General features: G+C 22.7%; 1 protein-coding gene across 3 annotated transcripts in view; it reads left to right on the top strand.

Moving 5' to 3' along the window:
- LOC117172329 (tyrosine-protein phosphatase 10D) overlaps positions 1-24,595 on the top strand; it is a 77,043-nt gene that overhangs the window by 15,423 nt on the left and 37,025 nt on the right. For all 3 annotated transcript variants that reach the window (XM_033360123.1, XM_033360122.1, XM_033360121.1), the window contains exons 3-8: positions 3,021-3,302; positions 8,371-8,646; positions 8,727-9,029; positions 13,751-14,080; positions 17,160-17,471; positions 20,641-20,982. In XM_033360123.1, coding sequence (XP_033216014.1) covers positions 3,021-3,302; positions 8,371-8,646; positions 8,727-9,029; positions 13,751-14,080; positions 17,160-17,471; positions 20,641-20,982 — 1,845 coding nt within the window. The remainder of the gene's footprint in view (positions 1-3,020; positions 3,303-8,370; positions 8,647-8,726; positions 9,030-13,750; positions 14,081-17,159; positions 17,472-20,640; positions 20,983-24,595) is intronic.

The raw sequence follows: 24,595 nt of genomic DNA, 5'->3' as shown, positions 1-24,595 counted from the left end.
AAGTTAATTTTTTACCAAACAACAGCAAAGAATAGAATAGTTTAATTTTCAATTAGACATTTTTTTAATTTTTAAAGGAATTTTCAACCTAATATTTGAACTTTCAATTAAAGAGACTAATTTTCAACCAGAAAGGAGAATTTTAAAGTAATGAAGATAAATTTTAATCCAAACATGGAATAGTTAGATTTTCGGTTAAAAAAATTCATTTTGAAACAAATAAGAAACGAATTATCAACAAAACAGTTACATTTTTAACAAAAGAAATAAATTTTTAACGCAACAGTTAAATTTTGAACCCAAAAAAGACCAATTTTCAACAGAATAGATTAATTTTAAATAAGATTGTTAAATTTTCAACCAAAGAGAAATTTACATTCAAGAAAATTACATTTTGATCAAAAGAGATGAATTTTTAACGAAAAAAATGAATTTTCTGCCAAAAAAATTTAATTTAAACAAAGTACATGCTTTTTCAACAAAATTTTGAATTTTGAAGGAATTTTCAATTTATTAGTTAAATTTTTAAGTAAAGAAGATAAGATTACATTTCTATTTAAAAAAATTTTTAGTTAAAAGAATTAATTTTAAATTTATAAAAACTAGTTTTAATCAAGAAGATATATTTTCTACAAAAAAGAATAATTTTAATTAATTTCCAATCGAATTTTGAATTTTTAAAAGAATTTTCAACCAAAAAGGTGAATTTTCTTGTAAAAAAGATAAATTGTAAACCAAAAATGGAATAGTTAAATTTTCAATTAAAAAAATTAATTTCCAAACAAAAAGCAAATTCTCAACAAAATAGTTAAATTTTTAAGAAAATAAATTAATTTTTAACACAATAGTTAAATTTCAAACCCAAAAAAGATAAATTTTTAACAAAATAGATGAATTTCCAACCAAATATTTTAATTTTCAACCACGAAGATTACATTTCTATACAAATAACATTCAGTTGAAAAAATTAATTTTCAATTTAAAAAAAAAACGAATTTTCAGTTTAAAAATAAACCATTTTTAATCAAAGAGATATATTTTCAAAAAAAAGATGAATGTTTTACAAAAAAAAAAGAATAATTTTAATAGAATACGGGAATTTCCAAACAAATTTTGAATTTTTAAAGTAATTTTCAACAAAATATTTAAATATTCAACCACCAAGATTACATTTCTATTTACAAAAATTTCAGTTAAAAAAATTAATTTCCAATTTTTAGAAACTAGTTTTCAATTTTAAAAAACATTTTTTAATCAAAGAAATATATTTTCAAAAAAAAAGATTATTTTTTTTACCAAAAATATTAATTTTAACAAAATACATGAATTTCCAACCAAATTTTTAATTTTTAAAGAAATTTTCAACCTAATAGTTAAATTTTTAACTAAAAATTTTCAGACACGAATTTTCAACCAAAAAGGTGAATTTTTTGGTAAAAAAGATAAATGTCAATCCGAACATGGAATAATTAAATTTCCAGTAAAAAAATTTTTTCAGACAAAAAAACGAATTCTCAACAAAATAATTAAATTTTTAAGCCAAAAAATCAATTTTTAACGCAGCAGTTAAATTTCGAACCCAAACAAGAAAAATTGTCAACAACATAGATACATTTCAAACAAAATAATTAAATTTTCTACCACAGATTAAATTTTTATTAAACAAATTTAATTTTCAGTTTAAAAAATTAATATTCAATTTTTAAAAACTAATTTTCAATTTTTAAAAATCAATTTTTATTCAAAGAGATATATTTTTAACAAAAAAGATTAATTTTTTATTTAAAAATATTAATTTTAAGATAATACATGAATTCCCAAACAAATTTTGAATTTTAAAATGAATTTTTAATCGAATAGTTTACATTTTCAACCAAAAAGGTGAATTTTCTAGTAAAGAAGATAAATGTTAAGCCAAATAAGGAATAGTTAAATTTTCAGTTTAAGAAATTTATTTTCAAACAAAAAAGGAGTTCTCAACAAAATAGTTGAATTTTAAGCAAAATAATTAATTTTTGAACCCAATCGTTAAATTTCGTACAAAAAATATACAAATTTTCAACATCATAGATACATTTTTCATAATATATTTAAATATTCAACCACGAAGATTACATTTCTATTAAAAAAATCAGCTAAAAAAATTAATTTTCAATTTCTAAAAACTAATTTTCAATTGTTAAAAGCTAATTTTTAATGGAAGAGATATATTTTTAACAAAAAAGATTTATTTTAACAAAATATATGAATTTCCAACCAAATTTTAAATTTTTAAAGGCATATTTAACCTAATAGTTAAATTTTCAACAAAAGTTGAATTTTTAAGTCAAAAATTAATTAAATTAATTTTTTTTTCAAAAAACAGATAAAATTTCAACAAAATGTTTAAATATTCAACCACAAAGATTACATTTCTATTAAAAAATTAATTTTCAATGTCTAAAAAAGAATTTTCAATTTTTAAAACCCAGCTTTTATTCAAAGAGATATATTTTCAAAAAAGAAGATTAATTTTTTACCAAAAAAAAAATTAATTTTTACGAATACATGAAATTCCAATCAAACTTTGAATTTTTAAAGGAATTTTCAACCAATAAGGTAATTTTTCTAGTAAAGAATATGAATGTTTAACCAAACATGAAATAGTTCAATTTTCTGTTAAAAAAATTAATTTCCAAACAAAAAAAGGTGTTCTCATCAAAATAGTTGAATTTTCAAGCAAAGAACTTAATTTTTAACTAAAATAATTATACGTTTTTAAATCATATAAGATTTTCTGTAAAATCCACAACAAAATTAAAAAAAATAAACCGATTTTTTTCTAAGGGAATGTCAATCGCTGCATAATTTTCTAGTCTAAAATATTTTGAATTGGAATTTTTTCAATTTAAAATCGTTTTATAAATTGTTCTTAAATTTCAAACGCTTTCAGTTCGAAGTGATCAAAAACAAATTATGGTCACAGTGGTTCTAATCCGCTCTTTAACTATTAAATATTTTAACAATTTTTGATTTTTTAGGATTTAAAAATAGATCCGCAAGTGTCAGAGTAATTAATAAAAATATAGATTCAATCACAGTTTCTTGGACAGTAAAAAGCTTTTTTGTATCTCCGTATCGAATTGAATGGTTCACTAAAGGATTTTCAGATTATGGTTCTTATTTAACCAATCTTACGACCTTTACTATCAATAATTTAAAACCGTGCTCGAATTACACAATAATGATTACTGAGGATGATGAGGAAGATTCAAATAATGGAAATAAGCAGACATATCTAAATAGTTCAACGACATCTTCTGGTAAAAGAAAAAGTTATATTTTTTACATTTTTCTCCTGAGATTCAAAATTGATAAATTTAAGACTTTATCAGTCATAGCCAATTTTAACTCGCAAACGAGGAACAATATTGGTAAAAGTCTTTAGATAAAATTCCAGTTTCCTCAATTAGGATATCATTAAAAGCTAATTTGGGCTAATTGAATTCGTCAAGCCTCGACAGCTAAAGATTTGAAGTCAAGAATTTTCTATTTTGTATCTTTTGAATACAAAAATAATTATAATTTTTACAATAATTAAATATTGCTAATAATTTCTAACTTTTTTTTAAATTTAGAAAAAACAGTACATCAGTATCGTAATCATTTTTTAATTTTCAGTTACTTTCCAATTTAATAAAAATGTCAAAAATAAAAAATTTCCTCCAATTCAGAAACAAATAAAAAATTCTGTTCCAGTATATAAAAAAATTAAGAAACAAAATTTCCTCTCTTAGCATTCAACAAAAATATTAGAAATGTTCCTTTTCCTATTCATAAATGTTTTTCAAATTTCTTTCTCGTTTAAATTAATAAAAATCTTTTAAAAAAATGGTCCATTTTTCAATTCAGAAAAAAATTTCAAAAAGAAAAATTCTAACTTTCATCTTAAGAATAATGTTAAATAATTAAAATTTACTCTCCTTCATTTCTATAAAAATATTAATAAGAATGCTTGAATAAAAAATTTCTTTTTCCAATCCGAAAAGAATTAAAACACAAAAACTGCTCTCTACCAATTCATTAAAAACTTTAAAAATACAAAAACTCACTTTAATAACACAAAGAAAATTTTATCCAAAATTCGTCATTCTTTCAATTCAGAAATAAATTTTATATTCAAAAATTTCAATTTTCATTTTAAAAAAAGATTAGAAATCTAATAGAATCTATGGAATCCACTTTAAAAAGCCTCCAACTATATATAAATATTTATACAGTTTTTAAAAATTAACAAATTTCTTGTTCCCACCCAGAAAAAATAAAAATTCCCTTTTCAGGTTCAGACAAAAATCTAAATGAAAAATCATTTTTCTTGAAACTTATTAAAAATGTTTTAAAAAAATTACCCCTCTTCCAATTTAGAAAAAAATTAAAAGCCAAAATTTCTTTTCCGCTAACTCAATAAAAATGTTTAAAATACAAAAATTCTCTTTTAGAATACAGAAAACAGATTTAATAAAAAATTCCCTTACTTCCAACCAAATAAAAATGTTTAAAAAATTCGTCTTTCAATTCAGAAAAGAATCTAAATACGAAAATATTTATAAAAATGTAGAAAATTGAAAAAATTCACTTTTCCTACTCGCAAAAAATTCAAATCCCCTCCCTTTTGAACCAATAGAAATGTTTCTGAAAATGTGTTCATCTTTCACTTCCGAAAAAATGGAAGATACAAAAAATTACAGTTTTATCTTAATAAAAATGTTTAAAATTCTGAAAAAAATGTACAACAAAAAATAATGTTTCTATTAACATAATAACATTTTTTCTACGAATTTGAACCCCTTTCAATTGAGAAAAAAATAGAAACCAAAATATCTTCCCTACCAACTCAATTTAAATATTAAAAATACAAAATTTTCCTTGTTGAATTCAGAAAAAAAATTAATAAAAACCAAAATTTCCTCCCTTCTAACTCTATACTAATTTAAAAAATAAAATTTTCCTCTTCCTCTCTTATCTAAATCTTTGTTACATTTTCAGTTCCTGGCAATAAAACCATTATTTTTTTTTAATTCGAAAAAGATTAAAAACCAAAATTCCCTTTCTTCCAACTGAATGAAGATGTAAAAAATAAAAAATGTCCCTCTTTTAATTTAGAAAAATTTAAGAAAAATCAGAGGGAATTTTTCTTAATTTTTTCTCCCCTCTCTTCCAGCATATTAAAAAATTTTCTCTCTTTAAACTTAATAAAAATTTTAAAAATAAAAAAGTTTCCTCTTCAAATTCACAAAAAATTAAAAATTCCTCGCTTTCATTATAAGGAAAAACGTAACAATTTTCGTACTTTATATCTCAATAAAACTATTAAAAACAAAATAAAAATTTCCAATTCAAAAAACGTTTAAAAAATTTTTCTTCCTTCCAACTTAGCAAAAATGTAAAAACATTTCCTTTTCCAATTCAGAAAAGGAGTTCAAACAAAATTTCATCAATTACAAATTAATAATTTCTAAAAAATTGCCCCGTTATCAATCCAGAAAAAGATTAAAAACAAAAATGTCCTCTTTTCCAGCTCGATAAAAATGTTAAAAATACATTTTCATCTTCCAATTTAAGAAAAAAAATTTTAACAAAAATACCCTCGCTTCCAATGCACTAAAAATATGAAAAATACAAAATTCACCTTAATATATAAAGAATGATAAATTCTTTTTTCCAATTTAGAAGCCTTCAAATTATGAAAGGATTCGAAATTAGAATGAATTTCACCCTTATCGAAAAATAAAAAATTTCCGTCTTTTAATTTAGAAAAATTTAAGAAAAATCCCCTCTTTTTTAGCATATTAAAAAATGTCCCCCTTTCAATTCAGAAAAAAATTAAAAACAAAAATTTGATCTCTTTGAACTCAATAAAAATGTTAAAAATAAAAAAGTTTCCTCTTCAAATGCACAATAATATGAAAAATACCTCCCTTTCATTATAAGGAGAAACGTAAAAAACTCCCCACCGTCTATCTCAATAAAACTATTAAAAACAAAAAAATTCTTTTCCATGTCAGAAATTGTATTTTTTTTATTTTTCTTCCTTCCAACTTATCAAAAATGTAAAAAATTTCCTTTTCCAATTCAGAAAAGGAGTTCAAACCAAATTTCCTGCCATCCAACTCAATAAATTCTAAAAAATGGCCCCGCTTTCAATCCAGAAAAAAATTAAAAAGAAAAATGTGATGTTCCAATTCAGGAAAAAATTTTTAAACAAAAATACCATCCTTTCCAACGCACTAAAAATATTAAAAATACATAATTCGCCTTAATTTAACTAAGTTGATATATTCATAAGAATATGAAGAATAAAAAATTCCCTTTTCAAAATTTTCCAATTTAGAAACCTCCAAATTAAAAAAAGGATTCAAAATAAGAATGAATTTCACCCTTATCTAAAAATGAAAAATTTCCCTCTTTTAATTTAGAATTATTTAAGAAAAGTCCCCACTCTTCCAGCATATAAAAATGATTTCCCCTTTTAATGCAGAAAAAAATTAAAAACAAAAATTTTCCTTCTTTAAATTCAATAAAAATGTGAAAAATAAAAAAGTTTCCTCTTCAAATTCACAACAACAACAAAATTCCTACCTTTCATCATAAGGAAGAACGTAAAAATATCTTTCCCTTCGGTCTCAATAAAACTATTAAAAACAAAAAAATTCTTTTCCAATTCAGAATTTAAAAAAAAAAATTCTTCCTTCCAACTTATCAAAAATGTAAAAAAATGCGTTTTCCAATTCAAAAAAGAAATTCAAACAAAATGTCCTCCCTTCCAACTTAAAAAATTATCAAAAATGGCCCCGCTTTCAATGCAGAAAAAAATTAAAAACAAAAATTTTCTCTTTCTAAACTCAGTAAAAATGTTACAAATAAAAAACTTACCTTTTCAAATTGACAAAAAAAAAATTAAAAATTCCTCCCTTTCATTATAACGAAAAATTAAAAAATTTCCCCACCTTCTGCCTCAATTAAATTATTAAACACAAAAAAGTTCTTTTCTAATTCAGAAATTAAAAAAAAAAATTTCTTCCTTCCAACTTATCCAAAATTTAAAAAAATTTCTTTTTCTAATGCAGAAAATTTTTCTTCCTTCCAACTTATCAAAAATGTAAAAAAAATTTCTTTTTTCAATCCAAAAAGGAGTTCAAACCAAATTTTCTCCCTTCCAATTTAATAAATTCTAAAAAATGGCCCCGCTTTCAATGCAGAAAAAATTTAAAACAAAAATGTCCTCTTTCTCAGCTTAAAATTTTCATCACAAAATTTGCATCTTCCAATTCAGGAAAAAATTTTAATACAAAAATACCCTTCCTTCCAATGTACAAAAATATTTAAAATACATAATTCACCTTAATTTAACTAAATTAGAATATTCATAAGAATATAAAGAATGAAAAATTCCTTTTTTTAATTTAGAAACCTTCAAATTAAGAAAGGATTCTAAATTAGAATAAATTTTATCCTTATCTAAAAATAAAAAATTTACTTCTTTCAATTTAAAAAGATTTAAGAAAAATCCTTCTTTTCCAGCATATTAAAAAGTTTTCCCCTTTCAATTAAGAAAAAATTTTTTTTTTTTAAATTGTGTTTCTTTAAACTCAATAAAAATGTCAAAAATAAAAAAAGTTTCCTCTTCAAATTCACAAAAAAAATGAAAAATTCCTCCATTTCATTATTCTAAAAAATGGCTCCGCTTTCAATGCAGAAATTTTTTTTAAATTTCCTCTTTTCCAGCTTGATAAAATTGTTAAAAATACAAAATTGTCATCTTCCAATTCAGGAAAAAAAATTATAAAAAAATACCGTACCTTCCAATGCACTAAAAATATTTCAAATATTTCTCCCTTCCAATTTAATAAATTCTAAAAAATGGCCCCGCTTTCAATGCAGAAAAAATTTAAAACAAAAATGTCCTCTTTTCCATCTTAATAAAAATGTTAAAAATACAAAATTTTCATCTTCCAATTCAGGAAAAAAAATTCAAGCAAAAATACCCTCCCTTCCAATTTGTCCAATTTAAAAGTCTCCAAATTAAGAAAGGATTCGAAATTAGAATGAATTTCACTCTTATCTAAAAATAAAAAATTTTCCTCTTTTAATTTACAAAAAGTTAAGAAAACTCCCCTATTTTCCAGCATATTGAAAATTTTTTCCCTTTCAATTCAGAAAAAAATTAAAAACAGAAATTTTCTCTCTATAAACTCAATAAATATGTTAATAAAAAAATATTCTTATAAAAAAATAATAAAAAATTTATTTAAAAAAATCTTTTATAAATTAAGAAAGAATTCGAAATTAGAATGAATTTCATCCTTATCTAAATCTTTCTTAAATTTTCAGTTCCTGGAGAGATTAAAAATTTAACTGTAGTCGCAACCACAGATTCAGTCAACATTTCCTGGAGCCCCCCTATAGAAAATTCCGAATGTGTAACAAAATATTTGATTGAGGTCTTCAACCAAAATCATAGCATTAGTACAATAAACACGATTAACACTTTTCGTGTTGTAAAAGAACTCGAGCCTTGCACGGAATATAAATTTATAGTAAAAGCCGTTGGAGAAGCCGAAGAAATTTCCAAAGGAGAAAATAAAACAATAACTACAGAATTCGAAAGTAAGTGTTGATCAAATTTGTTTAAATTTTATTTGAAAATATTTAATTTCAGAAATAATTTTTTTCGAATCCCACTTTAGAACCTGATAAGCCGCAGAATTTAAAGGCCGCAGCCGAAGAAGAAAAATCGCTGAGAATTTTTTGGGATCCTCCAGAAAAGGGAGCCACTTGCGTAAAAAAATATCGAGTTACTTTGAGCACTGAAATTCCTATCGGAAATCCTGCAAAACCGATAACAAAATATACAGAATCGAATGAAACGGAAATAATTGTTGATAAATTATTTCCATGTACTTCGTATACTTTACAAATTATCTCCGTTGGTTTGGATAACGGAGACAGTGATTTCATAGAAATCAGAAGTTCTTTTACAAAAGAAAGCGGTTTGTACAAATTTGAAATATTTTTCTGATTAAGAATTTCAGACTTCACAAAAAAATGCTCTCAAAATGTATCATTTTGTTCAAAATATACGAATTTTCGAAAAAAGAGTTGAGCTTTCAAACAAAATTTTGGAATTTTTCGCCAAGTAGTTAAATTTCCAATTCAGAAAGATGATTTTCAAATCAAATGGTTGATTTTGCAAACAAAAAAGAACTGCCAAAAACAATAATTTTCAATTTTAAAACCAAAAAGACGAATTTTTTAGAAGACAGTTAAATTTTAAAACAGAAAAATTGAATTTTCAACAAAATGGTTACATTTTAAAAAAATTAATTTAATTCTCAACAAAATAGTTGAATTTTTCACACGATAGTTGAATATTCAACCTAAAAAAAAGTGAATTTGCAAAGAAAATACTCTGAACTTCAACCAAAACAGATTAATTTTCAAGAAAATAGTTATATTTTCGACCAAAAAAAAAAAGTTTACAATTCTACGAAATAAGACCAAAAAGATTTATTTAAACAAAATTTATTTTCAACAAATTGTCTAAATTTGCAAAAAAATAATTAATTTTTCAACAAAATAATGAAGTTTTTAACAAAATAGTTTAATTTTCAACTTTGTTAAAAATTCAATTGTGTTGTTAAAAATTTAACTATTTTGTTGAAAATTTAATTATTTTGTTGAAAATGCAACTTTAATTGAAAATCCTTCTTTTAGTTCTTATCTGGTAGAAATTCAATCTTCTTTGTTTAAAAATATAACTGTCTGATTCAAAACTCAACTATTTATTAAAAATTCATTTCTTTTTCTCACAAGCTCAAAATATTTGGAATTTTTTATTTACCTATTTCGTTGGGATTTTTTTTTAATTGAACTATTTTGTTGAGAATTAAATGATTTTGTTCTTATCTGGTAAAAATTTAATTTTTTTTGTTTAAAAATAGAACTGTCTGGTTCAAAACTCAACTATTTATTAAATATTCATCTCTTTTGCTTGGAAGCTCCAAATATTTTGTAAAATTTTTTTATTTACCTATTTAGTTGGAATTTTGTTTAAAAATTCAACTATTTTGTTGAGAATTCAATTAGTTTCTTAAAAATTCAATTATGTTGTTAAAAATTTAACTATTTTGTTGAAAATTAAACAATTTTTTTTTTTAATTTAATCAGTTTGTTGAAAATTCTTCTATTTTTCTTATCTTTTAGAAATGTAATATTTTTTGGTTAAAAAAATAACTGCTTGTTTGAAAATTAATCTGTTTTTGTTGAAGCTTTTTATTTATTTTTTCAAATTTAACTATTTAGGTTAAATATTCAACTATTTTGTTGAGAATTAAATTATTTTGTTAAAAATTCAATTGTATTTTTAAAATTTTAACTATTTTGTTGCAAACTTAATTATTAGGTTGAAAATGCAATTTCTATTGGAAATCCGTCTTTTTGGTTTTACCTGGTAGAAATTTAATATATTTTGCCTAAAAATTTAACTATTTTGTTGAAAATTTAATTATTTTGTTGGAAATTTAGATAATTCGTGGAAAAAGCAACTCTTATTGAAAATGCATTTTTTGGTCTTATTTGGTAGAATTGTAATCTTTTTTTGGTTAAAAATATAACTGTTTTGTTGAAATTCAGAGATTTTTGTTTGCAAATTCATTTTTTTTAGATTGAAAATTCAACTATGGAGTTTAAAATTGCACTATTTTGATGAAAAATCACCAACTATTTTGTCATTAAAAATTTAACTATTATGTTGAGAATTAAATTAATTTTTTTTTAATTTAACCATTTTGTTGAAAATTCAATTAGTCTGTTTTAAAATTTAACTGTCTTCTAAAAACTTCGTCTTTTTGTTTTTAAAATTGAACCTTGTTGTTCTTGGTATTTCTTTTTTGTTTGAAAAATCGACCATTTGGTTAAAAATCATCTTTGTAAATTGAAAATTTAACTACTTGGTTAAAAATTTTTTAATGTTGAATTTTTAAACAAAATTGCAACCAAATAGGTAAATAAACAAAATTTTACTAAATATTTTGAGCTTGCCAGCAAAAGAGATGAATATTTAATAAATAGCTGAATTTTGAACCAGACAGTTCTAGTTTTAAACAAAAAAGATTAAATTTCTACCAGATAAGAACAAAAAAAGGCTTTTCAATAATAGCTGCATTTTTAACAAAAAATTAAATTTTCAACAAAATAGTTAATTATTTAAAAATATAATGGAATTTTTAACAAAATAATTGAATTCTCAACAAAATAGTTAATTTTTTAGCCAAAATATATTAAATTTCAACCAGGTTAACCCAAAAAAGACGGGTTTTCAATAGGAATTGCATTTTCAACAACATAATTAAATTTGCAATGAAATAATTGAATTTTCAACCTAAATAGTTAAATTTGAAATAATAAATAAAAAAACATCCACAAAAACAGATTAATTTTCAAACAAGCAGTTATATTTTTAACCAAAAAAGATTACAATTCTATCAGATAAGAACAAAAAGAAGGATTTTCAACAAAATATTTAAATTTTTAACAAAATAAATAAATTATCAACAAAATAGTTAAATTTTTAAAAATATAATTGAATTTTTAACAAACTAATTGAATTCTCAACAAAATAGTTGAATGTATAAAAAAAAAATTCAACAATATAGGTAAATAAAAAATTTTTTACCAAATATTTTGAGCTTGCAAGCAAAAGAAATGAATTTTTAATAAATACATGAATTTTGAACAAGACAGTTTTAGTTTTAAACAAAAAAGATTGAATTTCTAGAAGATAAGAACAAAGAGAAGGCTTTTCAATAAGATTTGCATTTTCAACAAAATAATTAAATTTTTAACAACATAGTTAAATTTTAAAAAATATAATTGAATTTTTAAAAAAGAAATTAAATTTTCAACAAAATGTTTACATTTTGTAACAAAATAATTGAATTCTCAGTCAAGTTAAATTTTGAACAACAAAAAATTAACAAAATAGTTGGTGAATTTTCAGTCAAATAGTTCATTTTTAAACGAATAAATTTTATTCCTTAAATTTTCAACCTAAAAAGATACATTTTCAAACAAAAAACATTAAACTTCAATAAAAAACAGTTTCTTTTTTGACCAAAAAGTTGAATTTTCAAGCCAAAAAGTCGATTTTTTTAGAAAGCAGTTAAATTTTTAACCAAATAATTCAATTTGTAACAAAATTATATAACTACAACCAAAACATATGAATTATTAACAAAAATTTACGATCAGAATAATTCTGAATTAAAAACAGTTGAATTCAACAAAAAAAATATGAATTTTGAAAAAAATTGTTTAATTTAAAAAAAAAATCAATCAAATAGTTGATTTTTTAAGCAAAAAATGAATTTCCAACTATATAGTTGAATTTTTAAACTGAAAAGATAGTTTTCAACTAAATGGACCCATTTTTTTAAACAGTGGAATTTTCAAATAGAAAACTTGAATTTTTAAACAAAATAGTTAATTTTTAAACCAAATAGTTGAACTTTTAACCAAAAGATAACAATTTTAACAGAAAAATTGTAATAATAGATTTTCCAAACAAAAAGACGAATTTTCAGGAAAATAGTTGAATTTAAGACAAAATTCATTTTCATTTAATTTGAGGAATAAAAAAATTTAACTTTTAACCAAAAGAGCAATTCTAACACAAAAATATAATAGTAGACTTTTCAGCTAAAAAATGTTTTTATTCCAAATAAACAAATTTAATTCAATAAAAAAATACTAATTTATCATTAAAATATTTGTATTTAGGAAAAAATTAATTTTTAACCAACTATTTGAATTAAAACAAATCGTCAAATAAATAGATGTATTTAGGTAAAAATGATTTTTTAACCAACTACTTGAATTAAAACAAATTCTCAACCAAACTGTTGAATTAAAAAAAAAGTTGATCTTTTGACCAAAAAAGACGAATTTTCCACTTAATAGTTGAATTTTTAACCAAATTGTTTAATTTTCAACCTAAAAATATAATTTGCCACTAAATGGACCATTTTTTTAAACAGTTGAATTCCCAAATAGAAAACTTTAAATTCAGAACAAAATAGTTAATTTGAATGTTTAAAAAAATTTAATTTTCAACCTAAATAGATAAATTTTAAACTAAATGGTCCAAGTTTGTTGAAAATAATTGAAATCAATTATAAACTAGAAATATAGTTAAAATTTCAAGCAAAAAGGAACATTTTTCAAATAGTTTAATTTTTAACCAATTTGTTGAATTTTTAAACAAATAATTGAATTTTCAAGAAAATAAAAGACGAATTTTTCGTAAGACAGTTGAATTTTCAACAAAAAAAGTTCATTTCCAGTCAACGAAGATTAAATTTCTACCAGATTGAATTTTTAATCTACGAAGGTGAATTTTCAAAGAAAAAACTCAACCTCAACCAAAGAAATTGCATTTTTAACGAAAAGAGTTAATTCCCCAATAAAAGGATAAATTTCCAAAAATTTGATTTTTTAATAGAAAAGTTAATTTTTTAACCTAACAATTAAATTTACAACTAAAGAGTAGAATATATAACAAAAAAAGATAAATTCTGAACCAAAAATATCATTCTTATTCAAGTGAAAAAATGCGAAAAAGAGGAATTCGTTAAAAAAAGGGGAAATATGGAAAAGAGTGTGAAGTCTGGAATCTAATTTTTAAATAAGTAATTTAGTTAGATCCCAATTTTAGTGGCGGAGGCCCCCAGAAGAGCGAAAAGACCGGAAGTGACGAAAAATTCCGTAAAACTTTTCTGGAATATTGGAAATGAAAATAATTGCACTCTAGAATCAGTTATTGTCGCCTGCAATTATACAGGGACTGATGGTGTAGGCATAGATTTATTTAATAGTACAGGAAATTCATCTGAGGTCACGATCGATAAATTTTTTATTAAAAATGTAAATATGACTGTTTTAAATTTGAGTGCTTACACAAATTATAATTGCATTGCCAAAACCATCAACAGCGCTGGAGAAAGTCCAGAAAGTAAAATTGTCAACGTGACGACTTTGGAAGATGGTAAGATAATTTTAATTATTTTATGGGGGTGTCTACTCAAATTGGGGAAAAAGTTCCCTAATAATTCCAGCAGCTTTTCAGATCTCTCTAGATTTTTTTTTCAGGTAAATTACACTTGATAGTGAAGATATTTAAAATTAGTGTGGTTGTTAAATTAATTAAAATTTTTAACGCTTTAAATTTTGGAAAAAAAGAAATTTCACGAAAAAAGTTGAGATTTAAAAAAAAAGGCGAATTTTTAACAAATTACATCAATTTTCAACTAAATAGCTTGAATAATTGATGTAATGTTAGTCCAAATTTTATTGGTTTAATTTTTAGTTTATATATTTTTCATTTTTTAAATTTTTTAACTAAATAGTTGAATTTTGAAACTAAAAAAGATCAACTTTTAAACAAGAATGGAGTCGTTACATGTTCAATAAAAAGAAAATGTTTTTTTTACAAAATATTTTAACAAACAGATGAATTTTATACAAAATAGTTGAATATTCAGTTTAAAAAATTAATTTCTAATTAAAAAAAACGAATTTTCAGCTGAAATTATGAATCATCAAACACAAATATGTGAACTTTTAAGAAATTGAAATGAGATTTCAACAAAAAAGTTACTTTTTAAGAAAAAAGATTAATTTTACCGCCAAAAAAACGAATTTTCAACAAATTATATAAATTTTTAACTAAATAGTTGAAACAATAGACGTTATGTTAGTACAAATTTAATTTGATTAATTTTTTATTTTAATTATTTTCAACAAAAATGATGAATTTTAAACCAATAATTTAATTTTTTACCAAACAAGACGAATTACAAACAAAAAATGATTAGATTTTAAGCCACAAATGAATCTTGACCTAAATGGTGAATTAAAAAAAATGTAATAGTGAATATTTCAACTAAAAAATATATTAATTTTATAACAAAAGAATTTGAATTTATCCAAAAAGGCGAATTCAAAAAAGGGTGAATTCTCAACTAAAAAACATTAATTTTCCAAAATAATAAAATATAAATTTACAACAAAAAAAGCTAATTTTCAACCGAGCAGTTGAATTTTTGACCAAAAAGTTGTATCGTCAAAAAAAATATTAATTTTTGCAATTTTTTACACGAAAACATGCATTTCAAAAAAGTTGATTTTCATGAAAATATGTAATTAAATTTACAACTTTAGCAAATTAATGAATACGGAAATATTAATCTTAAAAAACATCTTATTTTTAAATAAATAGGTGAATTGGAACAAAATATTGGAAATATGTAACCAATTGGGCAAATTTTTTACAAAAAAATGTAAAGTTTTGCCCGAAAACATGAATTTTTAATTAAAAAGTTAATTTTCAGTCAAATACTTAATTTTTCAACATAACAGTTACATTTTCAACCTAAATAGATTAATTTAGTAATTAGAAAATATGAATTTCCAACAAAATAGTTCTTTTTCGCCCAAAAAGTTGAGAATTTTCAACCAAATGGTTAAAAATATCATGCCAAAAATACGAATTTTCTACAAAACAGTTTAATTTTTAGCAAAATCGTTCATGTTCAACCGAAAAATTTAAACTTTAGCTAAGAAAACGAATTGTTTACAAAATAGTTGAAATTTCAACCCGAAAATATGAATATTGAACAAAAAAGTTTTTTTCATCACATAGTTGAATTTTTTAACATAATAATGAAATCCTCAATGAAACCAGATTAATTTTGGACTTGAAAATTGTTTTTTTTCTTAATCCGAAAATACGAATTTTCTACAAAAATGTTAATTTTGAACTAATAATTCAATTTTCGATAAAATAGTTGAATTTTCAAAGTAAACGGATTATTTCCGAAAAAAAGAAAATATGGATTTTCAACCAAAAAGATGAAATTTAAACCAATAAGATTAATTTTTCCCAAAAAGAGACAAATTCTCAATAAAATAGTTGCATTTTGACTATAAATTAATTTTCAACTAAAACGATGAATCTTAAAAAAAAAATTAATTTTCAACCAAAAGATGAATTCTTAAAGGAAAATGTAATAGTTGATATTTTAACTAAAAAATATATTATTTTTACATTTAAGAAAGAGTTTAACCCGAAACTATGACTTTTCAATAAAACAGTTAATTTTAAGTCAGAGTTGAATTTTAAAACAAAATATTTGAATATACATTCTAACCAGATTAATTTAAGATAACGAAAATACGAATTTACAAAAAAAAATTAATTTTCCACAAAATAATTTAAGCCTGCACCAAAATAGATGAATTTTCGGAAATATGAATTTTCAACAAAAAATTTGATTTCCAACCAGATACTTCAATTTCAAACAAAAATTTTGAATCCTTAATTTAAACAGAATACTTTCTATAAAGCGCAAATATAAATTTAAAAAAAAAGTTCATTTCTAATCAAATACTCTAGAATTTTCAATAAAATAGTTGAATCTTCAACCAGGAAAGATTTTTCAGTCAAGAAAGAAAAAATCAACCAATTAATGGAAATCGCATTAAAAGAAAACGAATTTTCTTCAACAAAAATTAAATTTTAAACCAAAAAATATAGACTTTCAACAAGAAAGTTAATTTTTAATCAAATACTTAAATTTTCCACAAACTAGTAAAATCTTTAACCAAATTAAATTACTTTTCAACCCAACAGTCGGAATTTTAAGCCAATAATATGAATTAAAAATATCCATTTTCGAATAAATAGTTAAATTATCAACGTAAAAGTATTAATTTACGAAAAACTCAAATATAAATTTCCTGCAAAAAAAATTTGAACCAAACAGTTGAATCCTGAACCAAGAAAGATTTTTCAGTCAAGAAAAAAAATTGTTGTATTTTAGTTATTAACATTTCCAATAAAATATATCTTCCTGGAATTAGTGACTATGATATAAAAAAGTTTGATTTAAATAATTATAAGTCCATTGATATAAATTTACTTTTACAAATGAAAATATTTCAGTTAATGTTACAATTTTTTGAACAAATTGAAGTATTTTCAGGTTTTCTAAGCGAGTAGACACCCTGTTTATTGAATTTTATTTATTTTTTAATTTAAAAAATTAATTTGTTTATCTCTAAAGTGCCATCTGCTCCTGAATTGAACGTAACAAACGTCACGGATTCGAAATACACTTTTGATTGGATCACGCCAGAAATAATACCTGGAAAAATAAAATCTTACGAAATTGCTCTTACCTGGGAGCCACTTTTTCCAATTCCTGATTATTGCAGTGTCACAAAAAATAATGCAACTCTAATTGACGCTTCTTTGTCGAATTACACTTACGAAAAAGGATCTCCGTTTTCAAACTACACTGCACAAATCAGAGCAGAAACTGGAGCAGGTTGGGGAAATTTTAGCGAGCCTATTTATTTCGTCAGTGAAATTGGATGTAAGTTAAAAAAAAAATTTATCTTTTTTTTTCATCAATACTAAAAAAAAAAGTAAAAAAATGTTGAAAACTTGATTGTTTTCTAAAAAAAAAGGTAAGTTTTTCCGTGAAAAAGGTATTTAAAATATTATTTGTTACACACTTTTTGAAGAGTATTGAAGGAAATTATATTTATAAACATTTGAATGAATAAAAAAAGTGCAAGTCGCGAGAATCGAACACACAACCTTCCGGCTATGAAACTAAAGCGCTACTGCCTGAGCTACCCGCCGATTGGAAGTATTTTGCGTCAAATTATAAACAGAGAGTTGCGAACATTTTAAAGTCGATTTTCTCGACAATGGTGAAATTTTTTTCTCCTTGCGAACTCAATACAAACATTAAAAATCAAAATGTTCCATTTCCCATTAAAAAAAAGAATGGATAATCCAAATTCCCTCTCTTTCAACTGAAAAAAATTAAAAATAGAAAATTCCTTCTTGCATTTCAGAAAAAAAATTAAAGATCGAAATTTCCTCCTTTCCAACTGGATAAAAATATTGAAAATAAAAAATGTCCCTTTTCCAATTTAGAAAGAAATAAAAAAATTCTTTTCCTCCTAACTTAATTTCCTTTTTCAATCCGGAAAAACTTAGAAACAAAAATTCCCTTTGTTCCAACTGAACAAAATTGTTAAAAATAAAAATTCCTTTTTCTAATACAAAAAAAAAACAATGGAAAAAACCAAAAGTTCCTCGCATTTTAAAACACCATTTTTTTTTCTTTTAACTTAATTTCCTTTTTCCAATCCGGAAAAAATGAAAATTTCCTCCTTTAAAATCAATAAAAATATTTAAAATAAAGAAATTTAATTTCAACTTGAAAATAAATTTAAAAACCAACATGCGGAGCACACTCTTTTTCTATTAAATTAAATATTAATAAAAATTTAAAAAATAAAAAATTTCCTTTTTTCAGTTCAGAAAAAAAAATAAAATTTCTTTCTTTCCAGCTCAATAAAAATTTTCTTTTTCCAATTCAGAAAAGAATTTTTTTTAAATTTCCTCCCTTTTAACTCCACAAAAATAAAAAAAATAAATGTAAATCTTTCAGTTGAGAAAAAATGGAAAATATGTACAAAATTTTCCCAATTTATTTGAAGAATAATTTTAAAATTTTAAAAAGGAAAATAAAATATTCCTTTTTTTTACTCAAGAAAAAAATTCAAATTTTCCTTCTTTCCAGAAAAATACAAATATTTGAAATAAAAAATTTCTCTTTTCCATATGAGAAAACATTTTATAACACAATTATTTTCCTTTTAACTTAATTTCACTTTTCCAATCCGGAAAAAATGAAAAACCAATATTCCATCTCTTCTAAGTGAATAAAAATGTTAAAAATAAAAAATATATTTTTCTACTGCAGAAAAAAAATTAATAAAAACTTCTTTCTTTTAACTCAATAAAAATATTAAATATCTTCTATTGAATTAAATATTAGTAGAAATGTTTAAAAAATGTATTTTTTTCAATTAAAAAAAAAATTAAAATTTCTTCCTTTCCAACTCAATACAAATTTTCCTTTTCCAAATCAGAAAAGAATTAAAAAACAAAATTTCCGCCCTTTCAACCCCACAAAAATGTTTTAAAAAAATGTCAATCTTTCAGTTCAGAAAAAATGGAAAATATGTACAAAATTTTCCCAATTTATTAGAAGATTAATGTTTAAAATACGCAATTCACCCTGCTTATATTCAATTAAAATATTATTAATAATAATAAAAATACTTTTTCTATTTCAGAGTAAAATAAAAAACAAAACTCCATTTCTTCCAAAAGAAAAAAAGTTTTAAAAATCCTTTTTCCATCTCAGAAAAAAAATTAAAAATCAAGTTTCCTTCTCTTAAACTCAATAAAAATATTAAAAATAAAAAAATTACTTTTCCAATTTAGAAAAAAATTTGAAAAAAATTATCTTCCTTCTAACATAATTTCCTTTTTCCCACCCGGGAATAATGAAAAAATAACATTTCTTCCCTTCTAATGGAATGAAAATGCTGAAAATAAAAAATTCCTTTTTCCAATAGAGTAAAGAATTTTAAAAAATTTCCTCCTTTCCAACCCTATAAAAATATAAAAAATGTCCCTTTTCAAATTTAAAATAAATTTAAAAATCGCCAATCTTTCAATTCGGATTTTTTTAAATGTTTTCGAATTCGCCCTTCTTCTAACTAGCTAACTTTCCAACTCAATAAAAATTACCCTTTTCCAATTCAGAAAAGAATGAAAAAATAAAATTTCCTCCCTTCCAACTCCACGAAAATGTTTAAAAAAATGTAAATCTATCTTTGTTCAAAACGAAAAAAGTTTTAAAAATCCTTTTTCCATCAGAAAAAAAAATAAAAACTCAAGTTTCATCCTTTACAACTCAATACAAATATTAAAAATTCCTTTTCCAATTTAGAAAAAAATTTTCTTTTTCCCACCAGGGAATAATAAAAAAACAACATTTCTTCTCTTTTAACAGAGTAAAAATGCTAAGAAAAAAATTTCTTTTTCCATTGCAGAAAAGAATTTAAAACACAAATGTCTTTTCCAAACAAATAAAAATATTAAAAATTTCCCTTTTCCAATTCAAGATAAATTTAAAAACCTTCAATCTTTCAATTCGTAATTTTTTTATTGTCCCCGAATTTGCCCTCTTTCTATGCAATTAAAATATTAATCAAACATTTTTTAACTACAAAATTCCTTTCTTTTTAATTAAGAAAAAAATCAAAATTCCCTCCTTTCTGACTCAATAAAATTGTTTGAAATAAAAATTTTCCATTTCAAATTAAAAAAAAAAAATAAATACCAAAATTCCCTCCCAACTGAATAAAAATATTTTTAAAAAATCTCCATTTCAAATTCTAACTAAATTTAAAAAGCGACATTCCCCTTTTCAAATGAAATAAAAATATAAAAAATTTCCTTGTTTTAATTCAAAATAAATTTAATAACCTTCAATCTTTCAATTCGTATTTTTTCAATGTCCCCGAATTGTGGCCCTCTTTCTATGCAATCAAAATATTAATAAAAATTTTTTAAATAAAAAATTCTTTATTTTTAAATTCAGAAAAAAAATAAAAATTGCTCCTCTTCGAACTCAATAAAAATGTTTTTAAATAATTATCCTTAAATTCCAGTGCCTTCTGCGGTGACGAATTTCACCTACAAAACGGAAAGAAATCAAAACGACCCGAACGTTTTAAACACAATTTTACAATGGGGTTTGCCTTGTTCTTCGAATGGACAGGTCGAGTTATTCAACATTTCCTATTATGGGAAGAGGCTCAATTTTGAGGACCACAATTACGTAAAAATAATGACAATAACGAACGAGGTGAATAAAAATGATATTTACATCCTCAACGACTTGGGAGAACTTAGGCCTTCTTACAGTTACACTTTCATAGTGACTGCAAAAATAAAAAACGCCACCGAATTGGGATCTGCTATTCAGTTTGAAGTGGAATATCCTGCAGGAAGTTAGTATAAATTATATTTTTTTACTTAAATTAATTACAAATTCCAACATGAGTTAAATTAATGTGAAATAATTAATAGAGTGCCCATTACAAATTTTAGTTTTTAATTTGAAAAACTTTAATCCCTAAATTTTTTCCGTTTGATGAAAAATATTCTTGTGTACATTTTCTTTTATTTTTAAACGATAGTTTAGGGGGTTTACGAGGCCATTTTGGGTCTGAAATGAATTTTTCTTAGTTTAAAATTTTTAAAAATACCAATCAAAGGCTAAAAACTTGTTTTGTCCCCAAAAAAGTGTTTTTCTGCTAAATGGCGAATAAAACATACATTTTATTAAAACAAAACAAATTTTTGTAGAAGATAATAATTTTAAAAATTGTTTTTTTTTCATAACATGTAGAGCTTATTGCTCAATAAATAACTAAAATTTCTTATGGGTGAAGAAAATTTTCAATATTAAATCTGTATTGAAAAAACAAAATATAAATTTATTTGCGGACCTAAAAAAAAATTCCGTAACTGATTGTAATCTTACCAAATTGGGAAATTCCGTAATAAGGAAAGTTTATAATATTACAGAATTTGAAAATACCCGTCAGAAAATCGTCGAATTATAACATATTTGAACTAGAAAATTACCAAATTTAAACAATTTAAATTTTTATTTATATTATTAATTATATTATTATAATTTTAATTATATTACATTTAAATTTTATATTTATAAAAAATTCAATTGTTCATATTCGGGAATTTTATTATTTGGAAAAATTTTATCATTCAGGAATTATGAATTCCGAATAATGAAATTAACGAATAATAAAATTCCTGAGAAGACTGTAATATTACTAATTGGAAAATTCCCGATTAATAAAATTCCGAACAGTTTATAATATTACCGAATTTGAAAATTCCCGAATAGTAAAATTTCCGTCAGAAAATCGCCGAATTATAACATATTTGAACTAGAAAATGACTAAATTTAAACAATTAAAATTTTTTGTTTGTATAATTTAATTATTAAAATTAAAATTAGATTGCAATGAATTTTTTTATACAAAAAATTGAATTGTTCATATTCGGGAATTTTATTATTTCGGATTTTTCCAATTTGGAAATTTTATTTTTATAATTAAAAAAAATTTAATTTTAATTGTAATATTACAATCTTCTCAGGAATTTGCATTATTCGGGAATTTCCTAATTAGGGAATTTTATTATTCGGGAATTTTTCAATTTCTGAATTTCATTATTCGGAAATTATCCTATTAGAGAATGTTTTAGTTTTATTATTTGGGATTTTTCCAATTTGGAAATTTTCTTTGTATAATTAAAAACTGTAAAAAAATTTTCTTTATATAATTAAAAAACTTTTTAAAAATTTTCTTTGTGTAATTAAAAATTTTTTAAAAAATTTTCTTTGTATAATTAAAATTTTTAAAAATTTTTAATTGTAATATTACAATCTCCTCAGGAATTTCATTATTCGGGAATTCTCCAATTCATGAATTTCATAGTTCGAATATTATCCAAATCGGGAATGTTTCAGTGTCAGGAATTTTGTTTTTCCGGAATTTAATGAGGGACAACTGAGAAATCCCAAAAAATTAAATTCCCGAGACTGAAAAATTGTCGAATTGGATAATTTATGAATAATGAAATTCAAGAATTGGAAAATTCCCGAATAATAAATTTTCCGAATAATAAAATTCCTGAGAAGATTGTAATATTACTAATTGAAAAATTCCCGATTAATAAAATTCCGAACAGTTTTTAATATTACCGATTTAAAAATGTTTATTTATAAAATTAAAGCATTACAATTAAAATTATATTAAAATTAAATTTGTTATTTATAAAAAAATCTAATTCTCGAATAATAACATTTCCGAGCAGATCTTAATATTACCGATTTGTAATATTCCTGAATTATAAAATATCTGAACTAAAAAATTCTTGAATAATAAAATTTCCGAGCAGATTACAATATTACCGAATTGGAAAATTGCCGAATTATAAAATATCCGAACTAGAAAATTAAAAATTCTCGAATTTGAATAATTAAATTTTATTGTGAATATTATTAATTCATTAATAATACACTAATAAAATATTTTCATAAAAAAATATTTGTAATGTTTAAAGTTTCTAAAATTATAGCTTGAATTTAAAATAATAATAATAAAAAAAATGCATCCAGAAATATATTATTTTAATTCTTGTAATTTGAAATTCAAACAATAATTTTAGAAATTTTAAACATGAAAAATAATCTTTAATATAAAAATGCCTGAATCTTATGTTTTTAATAAACAAATGAGATTCATAAAAACATTTACTTTTAAAATTCGGTTATTTTCTAGTTTGGAATATTATTACATAATCGAGAATTTCTCAATTAGGTAACATTATGAGCTGCTGGAGAATCTTATTATTCGGGAACTTTCTAATTCAGGAATTTATTTTTTTAGGAATTTTATAATCCAGGAATTTTTTGATCGAGAATTTTCCAATTCGGCAATATTATAAATTGTTCGAAAATCTTATTTTGCAGGAACTTTCCAAGTCGGGAATTTTATTATTCGGACATTTTATTATTCGAGAATTTTATCACATATTCGGGAAATTTATTATTTTGGAATTTTATTTTTCATGATTTTTAGTCATCCCTTTCATAACTCGGGAATTTTATTATTTTAAAATGTTATTACATAGTCGGGGAATTCATTATTCGTTAATTTTCCAATTCAGAAATTTTATTATTCAGGAATTTCAATATTTGTCAATTTTTCAATTCCGGAATTTTATTCTTCGGGATTTTTCAGTAATCCCTTTTACCATTTGGGAATCTTATTATTCGGAAATTGTATTATTTGGGAATTTTATTTTTCAGGATTTTGAGTCCTCCGTTTTATAATTCGGGAATTTTTTTATTCGAAAATTGTATTACATATTCGGAAAATTAATTATTTGGGAATTTTACTTTTTACGATTTTCAGTCGTCCGTTTCTTAATTCGGGAATTTTTCTATTAGAAAATTGTATTAAATATTCAGGAAGCTTATTATTTGGGAATTTTATTTTTCAGTATTTTTATTTGTCCCTTTCATATTTCGGGAATTTTATTAATCGAAAATGTTATTACATATTTGAGAAATTCGTCATTCGCTAATTTTCCAATTCAGGAATTTTATTATTCAGGAATTTCAATATTTGTCAATTTTTCTATTCGGGAATTTCATTCCTCGAGATTTTTCAGTAGTCCCTTTTACAGTCCGGAATTTCATTATTCGGAAATTGTATTATTTGAGAATTTTATTTTTCAGGATTTTGAGTCTTCCATTTTATAATTCGAGAATTTTTTTTTTGAAAATTTTATTGCATATTCGAGAAATTTATTATTTGGAAATTTTATTTTTGAGGATTTTCAGTCGTCTCTTTCTTAATTCGGGAATTTTATTATCCAAAAATGTTATTACATATTCGGGAAATTCATTATTCGGTCATTTTCCAATTCAGAAATTTTATTATTCGGGAATTTTATTTTTCGCAATTTTTCAGTCGTCCCTTTTATAATTCGGGAATTTTTTTATTCGAAAATTTTATTACATAT

This window comes from Belonocnema kinseyi, chromosome 5 (genome assembly GCF_010883055.1).
Source record: "Belonocnema kinseyi isolate 2016_QV_RU_SX_M_011 chromosome 5, B_treatae_v1, whole genome shotgun sequence".
NCBI classification, from domain to species: Eukaryota; Metazoa; Arthropoda; class Insecta; order Hymenoptera; family Cynipidae; genus Belonocnema; species Belonocnema kinseyi.
The sequence above is the reverse complement of the archived record's forward strand: the minus strand, read 5'-3'. Positions and strand labels throughout refer to the sequence as shown.